Source organism: Colobus angolensis, unplaced genomic scaffold (assembly GCF_000951035.1).
Source record: "Colobus angolensis palliatus isolate OR3802 unplaced genomic scaffold, Cang.pa_1.0 Scaffold59, whole genome shotgun sequence".
Classification (NCBI taxonomy): Eukaryota; Metazoa; Chordata; class Mammalia; order Primates; family Cercopithecidae; genus Colobus; species Colobus angolensis.
The window spans coordinates 588,345-607,732 of NW_012119487.1; the positions used below are offsets into that span (position 1 = coordinate 588,345).

General features: G+C 36.5%; 1 protein-coding gene across 5 annotated transcripts in view; it reads right to left on the bottom strand.

The window, feature by feature from the left end:
* KIFAP3 (kinesin-associated protein 3) overlaps positions 1–19,388 on the bottom strand; it is a 161,358-nt gene that overhangs the window by 108,758 nt on the left and 33,212 nt on the right. For 4 of the 5 annotated variants that reach the window (XM_011962270.1, XM_011962271.1, XM_011962273.1 and 1 more), the window contains 6 exons: positions 15,326–15,480; positions 7,857–7,912; positions 6,911–7,052; positions 4,056–4,155; positions 2,983–3,107; positions 214–312 (listed from right to left, as the gene is read on the bottom strand). In XM_011962270.1, coding sequence (XP_011817660.1) covers positions 214–312; positions 2,983–3,107; positions 4,056–4,155; positions 6,911–7,052; positions 7,857–7,912; positions 15,326–15,480 — 677 coding nt within the window. Of the gene's footprint in view, positions 1–213; positions 313–2,982; positions 3,108–4,055; positions 4,156–6,910; positions 7,053–7,856; positions 7,913–10,304; positions 10,469–15,325; positions 15,481–19,388 lie in introns of all 5 variants that reach the window. The other variant, XM_011962274.1, reaches the window with a different exon arrangement.

The window sequence follows — 19,388 nt, forward strand, 5'->3', positions numbered from 1 at the left end:
TATACAAACATTTAGGAACTAAACGGGGAAAAATAGTAGAGTGAAATTTAAAACATTACCCATGCTAAAGACTGACGAATTTGTAGCATATTAACATTTATAGAACTTTCCGTTATTCTCACATTAGCTTTACAGGTATGATAAAAAGTGAACAAAACAAATGTATTTAGAGTAAGTACTTTGTTGCCTCCCTCATTGCTTAGGAATTCATACCTCGTAATAGCTGTTCCTGTTTTACCACAAGCCCCTGGTACTTTTTAAAGGTTTTTTCATAATCCTTTCTCACGGTTTGATTTTCAGGGTCTTCATCAAGTAAACAACTTGTTAAGGATCATCCATACTCACTGAAGCAAAAAAAAAATCTACTGATAAATTCTATGAACAACGGCACTATTAGATTTTATATGCAACTTTATCCAGTTATTTTTCTCACCAAAAGTTTAACTAAAATGTTCTCTGTATAATAATTGTGCTGTAACAGCACTTCTTATCTATGTGCTCATGGATTACCTAGGAGTCCTTAGGTGAACAAACTTTTTTTTATGTAGCCCACAGCTAACATCATACAGCTTGAACTTCACCAAATACTTGAATTCCCAGAAACTGTATGTGAGTATTTTATGTAGGTGCACAAGTCTATAACTTTCAACAGATTATCAAGTGGGTCCACGAACCAAAAAAATTACTGCCTCAGAGAATGATTTAGTTACTAAGAACACTGGATTTTACTTCAGACAGAGGCCCAGAATATTCAAAGGATATAGATTAAATCTAAAGCTTTTGTAGCAGCCTTTTCAGACTAGAAATGCCAAGAAAGAACTAGCCCAAACTTAAAGGTAAACAAATTTTTAAAATCACATCTTTTGGTCCCAAATCGTCCCCTGGACACCTTGCAAAAATAATCAGTTATTTCAACATATGAGTCAAGCATATGACCCCAGAATATGAGTCAATACTGCTGACCTTGTTGAATACCACTTGTATCAAAATACAAAGAAATTTAGGACATAATAAAATAGTAACATGTCAGGAGAAATGACCAGAATTCTGATGTAATTTTTATATCCCTTCAATTACCATAATCTATTGAGTCTAAGACACATTTTCCTCACATCTTAACATCTCCAAAACTGGATGTGTCTTATAATCCATGATGTGTCATAGTTTAATTGAAAGCATATGTTCCTCTCCTAGTAGTTAAACAATAGTGAATCTTAAAATTAATGATGTCTGATATAGAAATACAGTATGTCCTAAGATATCAGTTCTTGTCACCAAACAATCACAAAATGCAAATTCATGATTGCTAAAGAGTTCCACCAGTGGTTCCCTCCATACTTCTCCAGTTTAAATAAATTTTAGGTATCACTGAAGCATTCAGGAGTCTTGGGACTCCAGAACTGATGTAGTCTCTAGGATTCTTGGGTTGTCGATGTAGTTGAGTCACTGTCAATCTAGATGCCAGAAGTTTATGATATGCATAGGAAATTTATAAACCTGAAAAGATTTTAATCAAGAAAAGTCAAAGCTTGTGTGTGGTGTGGATTTTATAGCATCTTGGAATTCCATGTGACAATAATAAAAGTCTGAGAGATTTTGTACACAATAACTTGAGTTAACCTATTACAACACAGATTAAACTGAAGCCTCAGGGTTTCCGGAGGCCAAAATTAATATAAAAGTAAGGTCCACTTTTGCACAAAGCAGAGTTAAAAATGTATGATATACTGCACAACAGGAATAAAGTTTTCACTTTTTAAAAGACACAATAGCCGGGCGCAGTGGCTCACGCCTGTAATCCTAGCACTTTGGGAGGCTGAGGCGGGCGGATCACGAGGTCAGGAGATCCAGACCATCCTGGCAAACACAGTGAAACCCTGTCTCTACTGAAAATACAAAAAAATTATCCAGGTGTGGTGACGGGCACCTGTAGTCCCAGCTTCTAGGGAGGCTGAGGCAGGTGAATGGTGTGAACCTGGGAGGCGGAGCTTGCAGTGAGGGGAGATGGCGCCACTGCACTCCAGCCTGGGTGACACAGCCAGACTCCGTCTCCAAAAAAAAAAAAAAAAAAGACACAATAAACACTTGATTCAAAGGAAAGTTACCAGCATGCCTAGTTGATCTGCAAAACACATCATGTTTGAACAGATATGAATAAACCAGGGGCCTCTGATCCAGAAGCATTAAGTTGTAGAGGCTAAAATATGATAAATATCTTCAAATATGAGAAGAATTATGATGTTGAAGAGAATATCCTTATTCCATATTGCTTTAGTATGCAATACTAGAACCAATGGATAGAAGTTATTGGGACTTCAGTGCACTAAGCAAAAGACTATTATAATAAACAGAATGCTAAACCACAGAATGGGTGAAATAAATAAGCATTGACATTGTTAAAGAAGAGCCTATGTAATGCCATTTGCCAGGGAAGTTGCAGAAAAGATTTTTATATTTGCAAGATAGGTTAAAACAGATACCTAAGTTTTCTTTCACAGGTTCTATCATTCTATAGGCCTTTCACATTTTTATTTATTAACAACAGTATTTTTGTACTTTCCTAGAAAAATAGAACCTTTAACTAGGTTCATCACCAAATTTACACCCATTCTAATCAAAGTCACCTTAGTACTCACATAGAAGTACATAAGCAGCAGTGGTGAGCTAGGCTTCAACTAACCAAAGGATCGTAGTGGATGTAATGATGTAATCCTTTAGAGGCTCACCTACTAAGTTACCCGACACATGAGCTTCTTCCACCTCATTAACTAATAAAGGTTGTTAAGAGACAAAAAGTGAATGTCAAATTGTATTCATTTTGATAGTTTCAATCTACTTCTTAACCTTCAATAACACATTCCTGCCTTGTTTCCAAGTAATGCAATTAACAATTTTAAAAAAGAAAAGAACAAAACCATCCCACCCATTCAAAACTTACAGCAAAAGGCAACAGAGGGTTCAAATGCCACTCTAAAAGGATATCAGCTTTCTTCTTCTTTGAAAGTTCTTCTTGCCAAAGCTCGTGTCTTTTTAACTCATGATCAATAATATTCATACACAGAGCTCCAATTTTATAGTGAGTAATAAGTCCATGAAACTGAGAAAAGCTTTAAAGAAGACATTTTAATATATATTTAAAAGAATATATTTTGTAGGTACAGGAAATTTGTTTTTGGTGATCACTGGTACAAACCATGTAGAAAATAAATTTGATATACATATTTTAAAAGATATATCAATAATACACTAGGAAGACTTGAGATTATAAAATTATTTCAAATATATCACACTACCCTTACCTAACATACAGTTATTTTTGAGAAGTTAGAAGGTAGACATTTTTTGTAACTAACCACCATATTAACTACTCAGATACTCACAACAGATTTTTAGATTATTGTCTAACAAAACTAATAATGTATCAATACTAGACATACATTTTATTTATTGTGTAAAACTGACATCAATTAGTAAAGTACTAGTAATTAGGTTTTACATATGTTTTCTAGACAATTCATTCATCCAAGTATTTATTCAATAAATAATTATTTGCTAATACTAGCACATTTTTAGAACAGAAGCAGCAATTTTCTAGGAATTGGCTAGAACTTTTCATAACATCTTAATAAACATCTTTCTTAAGGATATATGTGTATAAATAATAAATATGAATACATAATAGGTATGTGTTTGCACATACATATGTATATATAACAATAACATTTACTGAGCACTTACTGTGGGTCAGGCCTTATTCTAAGCATTTTAATTTTTAATTCATTTAATTCGAAAAACTATCCAAAGAGGGTGTGACTATTACTATCCAAATTTTACTCATAAGGAAACTGAGGCATGAGTGAGTATACACTAAATGAAAGACAGAATAACAGATAGCAAGACAGAAAATGGGAAACAGGAATAAGAATTCAGCAGTACAGCATAGGCAGACACACAGAGAAACTGAGAGAACGAGTGACCTACAAATTGAATCAATGACACAGACCAACAGCAATAGAGATACAGTAGTCATTTGATTTAATAATTTTTATACTTACCTGGAAAAGCAAAAAAATATGTAAATTATGTTTGTAGCTAACTCGACACTTTGCTTCCAGTCTTCTCTCAGGACCCTTGCTAATGCACCAAGGGCAGTTTCTAAAGAAAAAGGAGAGGTACCGAAATGATCATTCTCCTTGCTCTGGTATAAAGGGTGATTGGTTTTAAATGTCTAGTTAGTAATAAATAACAAAGCTAAGATAGAACTGGGACAAAAAGTAGTATGCCTCTTTCTAATATGGACAGTTACTTTTAAAACTAAAATGTAACTTTACTTAAAGATACATAACATGCTACTTCAAGTATATACTGTACACAGAAGTAATCAAATATGATCTAGATAAAGTGACATATGTTATGGTAACAATAAAAAAATTAAAAAGCCTTTCACTTTTAAATTTAATAATCTTAAATTAAGAATTGCAATCTTAATTTGTAAGATTAAGAACTGTACTCTTACTACTGCTGTACTGATTTTTTTCTTTTTAATATCTGATTTAATGTATTTGGTAATATGAAAAAAACTTGAGTAAGTCTAGAAAAAAATGATCAGTTTAGTAGACTAACACTAGTTTCATTAAAGCAAATTAAAAACCAAATAAAATCTATACACAGAAAAATAAATTTAATTTCAGTATCACACTGAATTTATGCTAATAGCCGCAAATAAAACAAAAAGCTTTCACAAAATTAACTTTCAGGTAGGTTAATAAGCATTTCTGCTAAAATTTTCTCTTCAGGAAATGAAAATTATAAATTAATGACACTAGTTTCAAATTGGGTTGGTACATGGCATACTAATTCTTAAAATAATTAAAACAAAATAAAATATCTGTATATTAAAATATAAAAATCGTAATTCCACTGTTTTTAATACTCAGGATTTACAATAGTACTTTATGGACTGCATTATGGGTATTTATTATGGTAATGAAAATGTTCCATATTTGAGCTTTCTGGCTATTCGGACTATGAACAAAAATTAATTGTATTAGTTATGAATCCACATAGTGACAAATTTTTTAGCAAATTAAAAATCATCCTATGATAGCATTTCACAATATTATTCACATTCACAATGCAGAGAATTGGAAAAGTATATGCTTTGAAAAAAATTATTTTGGAGTCATGTAAATAGGTTGGCAATGCATATTAACATGCAAAGCCTCCCAAAAGTCCTATTTAATAAAGAATCTGGTATAGCTTTGTTCAATCTAGTAATTCCCAAAGGTATTCGACCATTATAATCCAGAGAAAACAGTATTTCTTAAAATACTAGCCTGTACAGAACTGTTCTATAATGTCATAAATTTAGGCATAGGTTTAGTGACCTATTTGCAAAATTTTATTTCATTTTTCTCCTTTAAAACAGAATAGAGAAACGTCTCAATAAAAATAGTTACAGGAGTTGTACACAGTTTACCAAGAAACAGCTAAAAGAAAATATAGTTTACAAGAGGTTAAAAGACAATCCAAAATTAATTTCTACATTGAATACAATCACAATCAAAATCCCATTATGACTTTTCACAGAATATGATGAAGTAATCTCAAAATATATAAGACAAATGTGTAAGACCAGTAAAGCCAATTCTTGGGGAAAGAAAGCAATTTGGAACATTTTTTCCCACATATTCTAAAGTTCAAGTCAAAATAAAAAACAACACAACAATAGTGTGGTATCAGTATGTAAATAATCAAATAAACCAATGGAACAGAAGGAGAGGGAACACTAAAACAATTCTATGAAAATATGGAACAGTACCTGCCACAGAATAAGTTTTCAAGAATTATCTATTTCATAAAAGAATGGCAAGCATATAGCAGAAAAGGCATTTGAAATACTTATTTGAAAATACTGATTGAGAAAACTATTGATTTGAATTATTTTATCCAGGTATTTGGCAACAACCAGAAAGGCATTCTCTCTCATGTAATGCAAACCAGATAATAAACACATCTTTCCTATTTTGTTTTTGGCAAATGTATAATCAGAAAACTATGGATTTAAAATGATTCCATAGGTAGGGCATGCAGTAGCTCATGCCTGTAATCCCAGCACTTTGGAAAGCGGAGGCAGGTAGATCACCTGAGGTCGAGAGTTTCAGATCAGCCTGACCAATATGGTGAAACCCTGTCTCTACTAAACACACACACACACATTAGCCGGGCATGGTGGCACACGCCTGTAATCCCAGCTACTCAGGAGGCTGAGGCAGGAGAATCCCATGAACCCGGGAGGCGGAGGTTGCAGTGAGCCGAAGGTCGCAGTGAGCAGAGATCGTGCCACTGCACTCCAGCCTGGGCAACACAGGGAGACCTTGTCTCAAAAACAAAAACAAAACAACAAAACAAAACAAAACAAAAATGATTCTACAGTGGTGTTACTGAGAAAAGGGTGTTAAAAACATTTTATCTCCTTTTCTTGTTACTACCAAGTACTTCCCGTGAAAGGAAAGCAAATACTTGATGTGAAATTCAATCTCAATGAAACTGCAAAGATTAATAGCTTTCCCTGTGCTACTGAGAAAAAACGAATACTGGAACTTTAATAAAACATGATATATATATTTATGCAAATGTCTGTAGTTTGATCTTATATCCTAATTGAAACAATAAAAAAGTGTCCCAGAGCAGAAGAAAGAAAAGGTATAGTACCATTAATGCTTAATTTTCCTTGTTTACATTAAATGGTTTGTGAATTCTCCAGAGAATATTTAAATGCTATGCTCTCAATTTAAGAAATCTGAGTAGAAAGAAATAAAGAGCTGGAAAATATATGCAGTCTTAAGTTTTGTATAAATAATTGTAACTTATTCCTCTACTATAATTAAACATGTTTTATGGTAATCACCATTTAATAGTAGTTCTTCCAAGTTATCAGGATTTCGAGCAAGCTGCAGGATCAAAGCAGAACCCCGAACCTTGTCAGGGATATCTTCATATAATAACTCAATATATTCATCCATGTCATTAATGTTAGCAACTTCATCAATCTGAAACAAAGGAAGAGGCAGAAAGTACTCATCAACAATGCTCAACAGATCCACTGTCAAAGAAATAATATTTTGTGATCAATACAGATATAACAACACAGAAATTTCCAAATAACTCATAGTAGCTATCTTTTTGGATAGGGAAATTTTAGATCTTTAGACCTAGGACTCTAATACAAAACCCCATGATAAAATGAGATGTATATAAACTTTAAAAATTGTTTATCAATATAAAGTATCTTAAATGTAATAAAAAATATTTGTATCTACTATAGTAGATTAAACAATATTTCAAAACATATTATAATAAGAATATGTAAACATTTTTGCCCATGATTTATCAAAATTAATTGTTTAGAAAGCACAACCAGCCACAGGTACGGCGGCTCACAGCTACAATCCCAGCACTTTGGGAGGCCGAGGCGGGCAGATCACAAGGTCAGGAATTCGAGACCAGCCTGACCAACATGGTGAAGCCCCATCTCTACTAAAAATACAAAACTTAGCTGGGTGTGGTGGCACACACCTGTAATCCCAGCTACTCAGGAGGCTGAGGCAGGAAAATCACTTGAACCCGGGAGGCAGAAGTTGTGGTGAGCCGAGATCACACACACAAAAAAAGCAGAACCAATACCTTTTGTCTTTTTCAATTAAATAATGATTTTCTACCTTTCTCAGGTAGCTGAGTTCAGTCATTTTTAAAAAATACCACATGTGCTTAATGTGATTGTGTGTATTATTGATGGAAAAAGGCAATATCTTATAATTCAGTCCTCTATTAGATCAGAATACATGCAGTCTTACCTCCATTCCTTCAAAAGGAGGTGGATCTTTAGGCTTGCTTGATTTTTCTTTTTTCTCTGTAAAAAGATTTTTTTTTTTAATAAGGAGAATTAGGTTTTTAGGGTTTCTAGGTAATTTTTACTTTCAGCAGCTGAGTTTAATTCCAGCTAAACTGGGGGTATTAAAACCAGTTTATGAAATAATCTCTTTTCAATGTATAAAAATGCTCATATATAATCAATTTGATCAAATGAGGATATCAACGAGAGTATAAATTAATAAAATCTATAACTAATCACCAGCTTCCTCCTTGGTTAACTTTTTGGGTATGTAAGGTATACAGTCAGACTTGCCAACAAGAAGCAAAATAGTCTGTTCTAAGTATCCTCTCTTTCCCTTCCTAATTCAAATTTAAGGTAGGAATAGGAAAATCAATAAGGCAAAGAAAAAAGTATGACTTGAGTAATATAAAAACTAAAATGAAAATTAACAAAGCAGAAAGAAATAAAAATTGGTAAATTTAAAACCTAAGATACAGACTAGTTGTTAACTGGTTCTTTTTTAATAAGTAAAATTAAGATCATAAATTAAAAGGCAAATATTTATTACTTGTATTAATTAAATCCCCACTTATTCCCAAATAAAGAGTTATCCAAAGGTGTTGAACACAAGTTTGAGCCATTCATTTATATTGAATTATCTAATTAATGGCATAATTTCATTTTTTAACAAAAAAACTATCAAATACTTTATTGATCTGGATCATAAGTCTAAGTAATGTAGGTACATTAAAGTAAGTTAGAATGTTATCAAAATTTTTGATTCCATAATTAGCAAATAAATATATGATAGAATTAGTCATTATTTTCAGAAGACAGCACCCATTCTATATAAGATCATACATTCCCAACAGCTTAATTCTGCTTCAAACAGATAATTTACTAAGACAGTGGTTTTAATTATGCAAAAAAAATCACTGAATGTAATGAATTACATAACCAAGTAAGTATTATTATCTTGTTTCAATTGCTTTTAAGATAAGATTTCTGGCTTTGGAATACTGCTTGCCAAGTAAAAGAGTTTTAACAAAGAAAACCAGTAGTGTAAACACAAGGCGTATATTTAATATACACTTCCTAAAGCATTTCCTATGTCTTCAATTATTAATAATACTCTACCCAGATACAGAAAATATTGATTTGAATTATTTTATCCATGTATGATGACATGAACATTTTTTCATATTCCTCTAATTTCTGGGGAGCAAGGTAAAACCACTGATTTGTCCTGAAAACACAGTGAAAGAGTTTTTACTGGTTCAAAGATACTTTATTCTAAATGCCTTCAGAATTATATTAATTTGGCACTAGGAAAGATCAACTTTAACTATACTGTACAACCTACAATAAGTAGACACAGATATTAAAAGACACCAGATTTGCTTTTCTCCTTGGATTTATTGGACTATGTGAGCTCTCATCATTTACAGACATCTTAACAAGAATATTCTATTAACAAAATACTTAATACAAATTTTCCTTGATAATATTTTCCTTATCTACATAGTACTTAACTGAATGTCAGGTATGTGATTAGAAGCAATCACGTTCAAAATGTCTATTTTTGCTTTTTTTTTTTGAGACGGAGTCTCACTCTGTTGCCAGGATGGAGTGCAGTGGCATGGTCTTGACTCACTGCAACCTCTGCCTCCTGGGTTCAAGCGATTCTCTTGCCTCAGCCTCCTGAGTAGCTGAGGTCACAAGCATGCACCACTACACCCAATTATTTTTGCATTTTTACTAGAGATGGGGTTTCACTATGTTGGCCAGGATGGTCTCGATCTCTTGACCTCGTGATCTGCTCGCCTCAGCCTCCCCAAGTGCTGAGATTACAGGCGTGAGCCACCACACCCGGCCCTTTTTGCTTTTAAATAAATTTGCAACCATTTAATCCATTCAACAAATATATGTTGACTAAATCTATGTTAGACACTGTATTCACAGCTAATAAAAGTATATATTAAGTACAAGGCATTTTATTTGCTGTGTATGAAGAGAGACTAATTTGAAAAAATTCCAAACAAAGTTTTCTTTTTTTTTCCTACTTAGTCCAATCAAAACTTCAGCACTGATATATTATTTTAAGAGCACCAGCTCGGCACAGTGCCTCTTGCCTATAATCAAAGCACTTTGGGAAGCCAAGGCAGGAGGATCGCTTGAACCCAGGAGTTTGAGACTAGCCTAGGCAACATAGTGAGACTCCCATCTCTACAAAAAATGTAAAAAATTAGCCAGGTGTGGTTACAATTTAGTGGTGAACTCATAAAGGGATACCCCTCGTGGGCAACTGCCTGTGGCTCGGTAACCTCTTGACATTTCAGAGGCCCGGAGATGAAACCAAGTGGCTGCCTGGCTTCTTTAAGCCAGGGGCTGTCTCTGCTGCCTCCCTTGCCAGCAAGGCATTGCCGACCTTCACATAAGCTTGCTTGGAGTAGAGAAACAGTTTCTGAATCTGAAAGACTTCTACAGTAAGTATTCCCAAGCGCAATCGACATCCCTTTTGCCTTCTCCTGATCTGCTGGCCTCCTTAAAGGTCTTGTTGTCTCTTCAGAGGTCCTGTTGACGCTTCCTAATCTGTAAAAAGGGCCCTGTTTAAGGGGGATTTTGCCAATTGGAAGGAGAATAAAGGGCAATGTTTGGGGGGAGTACTCCTGGATGATTTGGTTTCAGTTATGAAACCTGGTTTTAGAGTTCTGACTTATCGGGGTCTCATGTCTGTTCTTATCTTGTCCTGTTTGTGTGTGGGGAACCCAGAAGGAAACATTAGCAGAAGTTCAGTGGGCCTAACAAGTAGAAAGGGGGGTCTGTTTTATCTGTTTTGCTAGGTTAAAACTTGGATACTGAGCCAAGTAACTGGTGTTTGTCTTTGTTATGTGTATATTGTAATTTTCTCTCGGTCGATACAGGAAATGCTAACTTGATCCCTCCTACCTCAAGCAGCCCCTTGGATTCTATCTTGCAAAACTGGGCAGCTTTCACCTATGAACCCATGAAAACCAAGAAAATGGTTTTCTTTCATAATCAGCAAGCAGGGTGATCAAAGCTCTGCTCTTTTGGAAGCCACAGTTTAAGAGAATCCAGGAACCCAACAAGGGGGCAACAGGGTAGTAAGAACCGTTTACCAGTCAGGTTCCTGATCTCTCTGTGTGGAATCTGGCTGAGCAAAAGGTAAAAAAATCAGTTTCCTGCAAGGTTTTGATTAATAGGAGAAAAAGATGTGAATGACTAGTCTTGGGAAATACTGACTCTGGTGTACTTTTTGGTTTATTAATATTCATATTGTTCCCTTTCTTTCCAGAAATAATCTTTTCTTTGTCTTTCTGTGTTCTTCATAAAGAGAAGGTACAAACTGAGGGTTCCTCTCATCTTGTTTTATGTCCTTGAAAACTTGACCTGTGACCGAGTGGGAGCTCTATGAAATAGAACAATTCCTTTACACTATATACTCTGGTTCCAATAATTACTTCATTTTGCTCTTCTTCCACATTGGCTACCTTCTTGGAGAATACAGGTCACAGAGGCATTTTCTATTGCCCTGACATAATTTTCTGCTTTTATGGGTAGCTTCAAGGCTAGTGACTTGAGCTCACATAGACCCACATCTAAGCTTTCTCTAGCCTTAAGGCCCAACGAGCAATCCGTTTTACTGTCATTTTAGCCATTATAGATGACAACAAGCAAGGAATTGAATATTATGCTTTTTTCATATTAGTTTGCATTTCCTTATGCATCCAGTGAACCAACTCCCCAGAAGTTGTATCCATCTCCAAATTCACCGTAACTTTTACCTTTAGTAATTGGGCACAGCCCAGCTGCAGTTCCATCCCATGGATGACCACATGGTCACCCAGGAATCAAAGGTTCCTTATCCTCCACCTTTTTATTTTACAGATTAATATCATCAGCTCCCTGAGGAAGCTATACTGAAATGGCTTATGAGAGTAACTAATTTGGGAGCAGTGTCTTTGGTTTTAAATGCTGCAGAGTGAAAGAACGTGTTTGGGTTGGTATGGTACCCACTACTCACAATTAAACAATTGCAAATGATTATACATGAACCAGACAAACAGGACATTATTAGCGAGGAAAGAGTTAGCCTAATGAATTGGATAAAAGCCACTGTAAGGTCTCTTTACCCTAAGAAAGGGGACTGTCCGACTCTACCTATAACTGCCAAGTGGAGTACCCCAGATGAAGCAGCTAATGTGGTTTGTATGTAAGCCATATGGCACTGGCAATATGATGACAGGGATATTCACCCCTTGAATATGCCCATTACCCAGGTCATGGTCAGCTTCTCCTCATGGGTCTTACAGATGCTAACAGAAAATATTAGGTTCGTTAACAAGGGAATGGTGAAGGGTAGAGGGGAGGGTCAAAGGATGCATCCCAGGAAGATGGGAAGTTTTAAACAGTTATTAAGAAATATGATGAATGAAGAAAACATTGATAGGAGTAAAACTAAGAGGAAAAGAAAAGGGGAGAGTCAGGGGACTCATCCCAGCAGAATGAAAATCTTTAGACAGTTATGAAGAAATTGAATGAATAAAATGGAAATTGATGGCATTCAAACAAAGGCCTTAATTGCTGATTCCCCCAATATTAAAGGGTACCAAATCAGTTTTCTGTACTTACCCCAATTGGAGACATTTTTTAAAAAATCAGAAGACAAAGATCAGAATGAGAAAACTGACCAACAATTGCCTGGGGTGATGTTGAGGTGATTAATCAACACAAAGATTGAATAAAAAGCCTTGGTCCCTTAGCTAAACCCTCTGCTGGGAACCCAAATCTCTTTTCACAGGAGAGAGCAAAATGGTCTGGGAGTGAAGAGAAATTGCCAGGACCAGAACATAAAATTAAGGGTGGATAGGATTATCAAAGTTGAAATGTTTATATAGGCTTTTTGTAAGTAATTGTGTATTCTTTACCTAAATGTCTTACGAAAATTGATATTGTATCTGACTAGAGGATGTTTTCTCTACCTAGTACTATAAAACTGAAGGCATGCAAATCTGCCCTTCAAGCTATAATTAACTAGACATACTACAATGGGAACCAATAAGATTGCCTGAGCCCACAGAATATAAAATAAAAGCTGGAGTGCTGGCAGGAACAAATTCTCCACTTGATAGCCTTTTGTGGAATGCTTACTGAGGCTTATAGCAAAAGTCTGTGAGCACATCCCAATGCTGACTGCCGTGACTCTGGACTAGAGAATTTCCACTTAAGGGGCATTTACTGCCTTGTTACAGGACATTAACTGAAGACATCCTATGATGGAAGGACATAAAATTATCATGACATCTGAAATACCCATGCTATTTGGGGCAATGTCAGAAACAGTCTAACTGGGGACAGCAGTGCCCAGAAGAGTTCCATAATAAAATGGAGATACTTTGTATATGATCGTGCTACTTTGGAAATTCAAGGAGGAGATACTCATGAGCAGGGAGCCTCTTTTTCCCCAGGATTGACTCTGAAACTGTGTGAGAAGCTGCAGGATTCTACGGTGCCCATTAAACAGCTCTTACCTGACTGACAAAAGAGCTGTCTGATTTATGAAAGGCAATTCCAAGGTGAACAGACAACATCCTGTTTGAGAGTTGGCTACTCCGACTGAAGAGGAGTCAAGAAAACATTTTTTTTTCTTTTGAGCTATTTATAGCTTATGACAAGTAAAGTATATCTTTATGAGCAAAATTTGCCTTTCTACCTGAGTTCTCACAAATGTGGAAACTTCATTCATAAGTATTATTTTATGACAATATAGTTATTTGCATAAGTTCAATAAGAATCTGCTTTCTTTTGTAGCAGGACACAATTGCAGATGCTAGTTACTTTACCAAGGCTTCGACTGGATTGGCATATTTTCAGATATGACTAAACTGCTTTGAGGAATTGATGTTGGCTTTATAGAGCTAATAAAAGCCCCTCAGAAAGACTAGCCTTCTACCTTGTCTATGTAGTTTCTTTTTAGGGTTCCTCACCTGTGATAAGTAAAAAATGCTACTTTCAACAGATCCAGAAACCTCAAGTTATTTTGGGACCTCCACAAGAAATGAGTTCACCCAATTCATACAGGTGTCTGCAGGCACGGATAAATCCTTGGTTTAGCTAACCTTGAGGCTTTCAAAAAGTCTAAACTAAGATTCCTTATGGAAAAGTTCCTGCAAAGTCAACTTAAAAGAGCCTATATGGCCAATGAATATTCTTGCCATACTTTATGCAAATAGGCCAAGTATAATAAGACTTATTTTGGAAATAAATTGGTCCTACTATAATTTGCCTTTGGTAGAAATGGCATACTAGAGATAAAAATTTTGTTTCAAAAGAAACGATAGTATACCTGTTACTAGATTCTAGCCTTGTCTATTATTTTTGGGTTTTTATTGTTTTCTACAATTTGAACTAAGCCTGAATTCTTTCCTGGCTACAAGTCTTCAAACTAACATTTGCAAAATTTTCTTCCATTTTTCTAACTTGAACTCTGTTCCAGACAGAAATATAGTTATAACTAAGCATTAGTTAGGCTGCACTTTGGCTCATTTCCTTGCTGCTAAAGTCACATAGCACTACATACTGACCATTTACATCCCCATTGTTCTTACAGACAGGATCTCTGATATTAAGAATCATAAGGATTTTGCTTAAGGATCATTTAAAATGTTTTTCAGACCCTGAGTTGCAGTGAAACAGCTGACGCCAGCCAGTCGGAAGACCCTCATAAAGAAATCAGCATGAGAATACAGCTTCTTCATCATCCTGTCCCACTGCTTCACCTTACACTCTTTGAGCAATCAACAATCTCCATACTCCAGCCCAATCCAAAATCCTTAAAAACTCTAGCCCCAAACTTCTCACAGGGAGATGGATTTGAGGTTTTCTCTCATCTCCTAGTTTGGTGACCCCCAAATTAAACCTTTTTCTTGCTGCTGCTGCTGCTGCAAAAAAAAAAGGAAATAAAAAAAATTCATGAAAGTTATATCCGCTGGATAGTCTAAGGCATATGATATATATTTTAACACTTACATAATCCATCCAAATGACAAACAAATATAAAAAAGAAGCTTATAAAGTATCAGTCTAGTTGGTGCAGTGAAAATAGGTTTTCTGCCCCAAATTCTCTCCTTTTATTATTCTAGAATCAATATGACAGACATTTCCTTTTTTATTCTTACTTCAGTATATGTGTACATACACAAAACATGAAAAAAGAATTAGACCATTTTATGTGGAAGCATCTAATATAAAGCCTACCATGAAAGCAATTAATGTTTATTTTTTGTTGTTTACTCATTCATAGCACTGGTGAAAAAAACCTACCCAACATCAAATATTAATAGTTTGATAAACTTTTGTTTATAGTTGTTTGAAAAACTATAAACAACTTTGGATCTGCATTAGGAAACCAAGAATTCTACTACTTACCTTTTCCTGACAATGAATCACGGCGGTTCTGTAGATAGTACAACAGCTGTTCTACCTCATTTAGTTTTGAAGGATGAATGAGTTTACATTCTTCAACCACCTTCCTTGCCAGGGAAGTTATATCTGTGTTGGCATTGAGACTCTTAAGTCGAATGCTGTAAGTATGACAGAAATTTTCAACTCACATATTATAAAAGTAATAACTGCAATACTACTACTTTAAAATAATTTCTAGGTTATAAATTATTATAGAGAATCTGGCCATAGACTCTTAGTAAAATAAAGTATTAGATATAATTAGGCTCACAAAAATACAAGGCAGTGATTTTCTGTGAGCTAGACAAACAAAATAACAAAAGGAACATAAAATCTTCTTCCAACTCTCTAGGCATGACAGCATATTAAGAGATTCTGTTTTAAAATGGTATTTCTGATATAAAATATATAAAGTCTTTAGCATTATCAAATGTAAGAATCCATAACTTCATAAATAAATCATTTTCTTGACCATACCCACAAATCCTAACTTTTTTTCAGATAGGGACAAGAAACAATATTGATATGTTCAGATTCAGTTGCTCTGGTGGTAATTACATAGAAAGTAAAAGCAAAACAAAGTGAAATCCGGCTGGGCACAGTGGTTTACACCTGTAATTCCAGCACTTTGGGAGGCTGAGGCGGGGGGCTCATAAGGTCAGGAGTTCGAGACCAGCCTGGCCAATATGGTGAAACCCCGTCTCTACTAAAGATACAAAAAATTTGCCGGGTGTGGTGGTGTGCGCCTGTAATCCCAGCTACTCAGGAGGTTGAAGCAGGAAAATTGTTTGAACTTGGGAGGCAGAGGTTGCAGTGAGCCAAGATCGCACCATTGTACTCCAGCTTGGGTGACAGGGGGAGACTCTGTCTCAAAAAAAAAAAAAGTGAGATCCACTTTAAGATCTATATGAGGAATTTTGAGGAACAAATGAATACATTTTATACTTAGGTTAGTGCATTAACAATAATAAGCTAACACCTCCCTCTTTTTAAAGTTAGCCCAGGAGATTCACTGGGAACCCATTAAGAAACCATTATTAAGAGTTTGGAAACAATTGCCTAGTTACATGGATTCAGGGTACCAGGAAGAGGTATAAAGACATAAAATTAGATTCAAAGTGAAGAGTCAACCTGGTGGCAAAAGACTGTCAAGCAGATGCTCCCATGCAAGCTTCTTTTCAAAAAGAGAAAAATAAGCAAGCAGCCACTGTGTAGAATTATTTTGTGTTAAAGATGGCTAATTTTTTGTTGGAAGACATCAAAGAATTAGAAGGAGCAGGAGTGGAGATCTCAGAGCAATGTCCTGTAAGCTTATTATTCATACACAGATGATTTCTCCTGAAACCATTCCAGCAGAATGACTTAGATATTATTCCCAGCTATATATTCAACCCCAAATCTGGTTATCCTGGGGTTCTACAAGCTATGTAACCGCTTTTAATAAATTCCTTTTCTGTTTAAATTTGTTAGAGTGGTTTCTAATGTTTACAAGAAGAACTCTAGCAATATTCTGTCCCTTTATTTCTTCTTTAACTTATTTGGGTTATTTTTGGTTTCTACCTTGTAAGTCCTTTAATTTTATTATATTTTTATATAGTCTTAGCTGCATATCAGAAGGCATAGAGAGAAAGAAAGGTCAATACAGAGAAAAACTCTAAAAAGACCTCTAGTTTGCTTCCAATTGTTTGCAATTATGAGTAAAACTGCTATAAACATTCAAGTGCAGCTTTTTGTGTGAACATGTTTTCAACTCATTTGGGTAGATATCTAGAGGCATGAGGAGGGTTCAAGATGGCTGAAGAGAAACAGCCCCAGTGTGCAGCTCCAAGTGAGACCAACACAAAAGGTGGGTGATTTCTACATTTCCAACTGAGGTACCCAGTTCAACACATTGGGACTGGTTAGGCAGTGGGTACAACCCATGGAGAGTGAGCAGAAGCGGGGTGGGGGGACATCACTTCACCCAAGAAGTGCAAAGAGCCGGGGGACATCCCTCCCTCAGCCAAGGGAAGGTGTGAGGGACTGTTCTACCCAGCCCGGGTGCTATGCTTTTCCCACAGTTTTTGCAGTCCACAGATCAGGAGATCCTTCGTGAGCCAATACCACCTGAGCCCTGGATTTCAAGCCCAAAACCAGGCGGCTGTTTGGGTAGGCACTGAGCTAGCTGCAGGAATTTTTTTTCATACCCCAGTGGTGCCTGGAACCCCAGCAAGACAGAACTGTTCACTCCCCTGGAAAGGGAGTTGAAGCCAAGGAGTCACATGGTCTCACTCAGTGAGTCCTACTCTCATGGAGCCCAGTAAGCTATGAACCACTGGCTTGAAATTCTCACTGCCAGTACAGCAGTCTGGAGTTGACCTGGGATGATCAAGCTTGGTGAGGGGAGGGTGGCCTGCCATCAGTGAGGCTGTAGTAGGCAGTTTTCCCTGGACAGTGCTAAGGAGACTGGGAGGTTTAGACTGGGTAGAAGCACTGGGCAAAGTGCTTCTTTAGATGCCTCCTCACTGGGCAGGGCCTCTATAAAGGAAATGCAGCAGCCTTAGGGGCTTACAGATAAAACTCATCTCTCTGGGACAGAGAACCTGGCAGGAGGGGTGGCTGTGGGCACAGCTTCAGCGGACTTAATCTTTCCTGCCTGCTGGCTCTGATGAGAGCAGCTAATCCTGACAAGGGGAACTCTCCCACCACAGCACATCAGCTCTGCTAAGGGACAGACGACCTCCTCAAGTGGGTCCCTGACCCCTGTGCCTCCTGAGTGGGAGAGACCTCCCAACAGGGGTTGACAGACATCTCATATAGGAGAACTCTGGCTGGCATCAGACGAAGCTTCCAGGGGAAGGAGCAGGCAGCAATATTTGCTGTTCTGCAGCCTCCAGGCGAAAGTGGTCTAGAGTGGAATTCCAGCAAACTTCAGCAGACCTGCAGAAGACAGACCTGGCTGTTGGAAGACAAACTAACAAACAGAGAGCAACAACAACAACATCAACAAAAAACACCCCCCAACAAAAACCCCATCCAAGGGTCATCAGCCTCAAAGATCAAAGGATAAATCCATGAAGATGAGGAAAAACCAGCACAAAAACGCTGAAAATTCCAAAAACCAGAATGCCTCTTCTCCAAATGATCGCAAGTCCTCTCCAGCAAGGGCACAAAACTGGATGGAGAATGAGATTGATGAAATGACAGAAGTAGGCATCAGAAGGTGGGTAATAACAAACTCTTCTTAGCTAAAGTAGCATGTTCTAACCCAATGCAAGGAAGCTAAGAACCTTGATAAAAGGTTACAGGAACTGCTAACTAGAATAACCAGTTTAAACAAAACATAAATGACTTGATGGAGCTGAAAAACACAGCATGAAAACTTCATGAAGCATACACAAGTATCAATAGCCAAATCAATCAAGCAGAAGAAAGAATATCAGAGACTGAAGATCACCTTGCTGAAACAAGGCACGAAGACAAGATTAGAGAAAAAAGAATGAAAAGGAACAAACAAAGCCTCCAAGAAATATGGGACTATGTGAAAAGGCCAAACCTATGATTGATTGGTGTAACTGAAAGTTACAGGGAGAATGGAACCAAGTTGGAAAACACCCTTCAGGGTATTATCTAGGAGAGCCTCCCCAGCCTAGCAAGACAGGCCAACATTCAAATTCAGGAAATGCAGAGAACACCACTAAGATACTCCTTGAGAAGATCAGTCCCAAGACACATAATCATCAGATTCTCCAAGGTTGAAACAAAGGAAAAAAATGTTAAGGGCAGCCAGAGAGAAAGGTCAGGTCACCTACAAAGGGAAGCCCATCAGACTAACAGCAGATCTCTCTGCAGAAACTCTACAAGCCAGAATAGAGTAGGGGTCAATATTCAACATTCTTAGGGAAAATAATTTTCAACACAAAATTTCATATCCAGCCAAACTAAGCTTCATAAGCAAAGGAGAAATAAAAATCTTTCCAGACAAGCAAATGCTGAGGGATTCTGTCACCACCAGGCCTGCTTTACAAGAGCTCCTGAAGGAAGCACT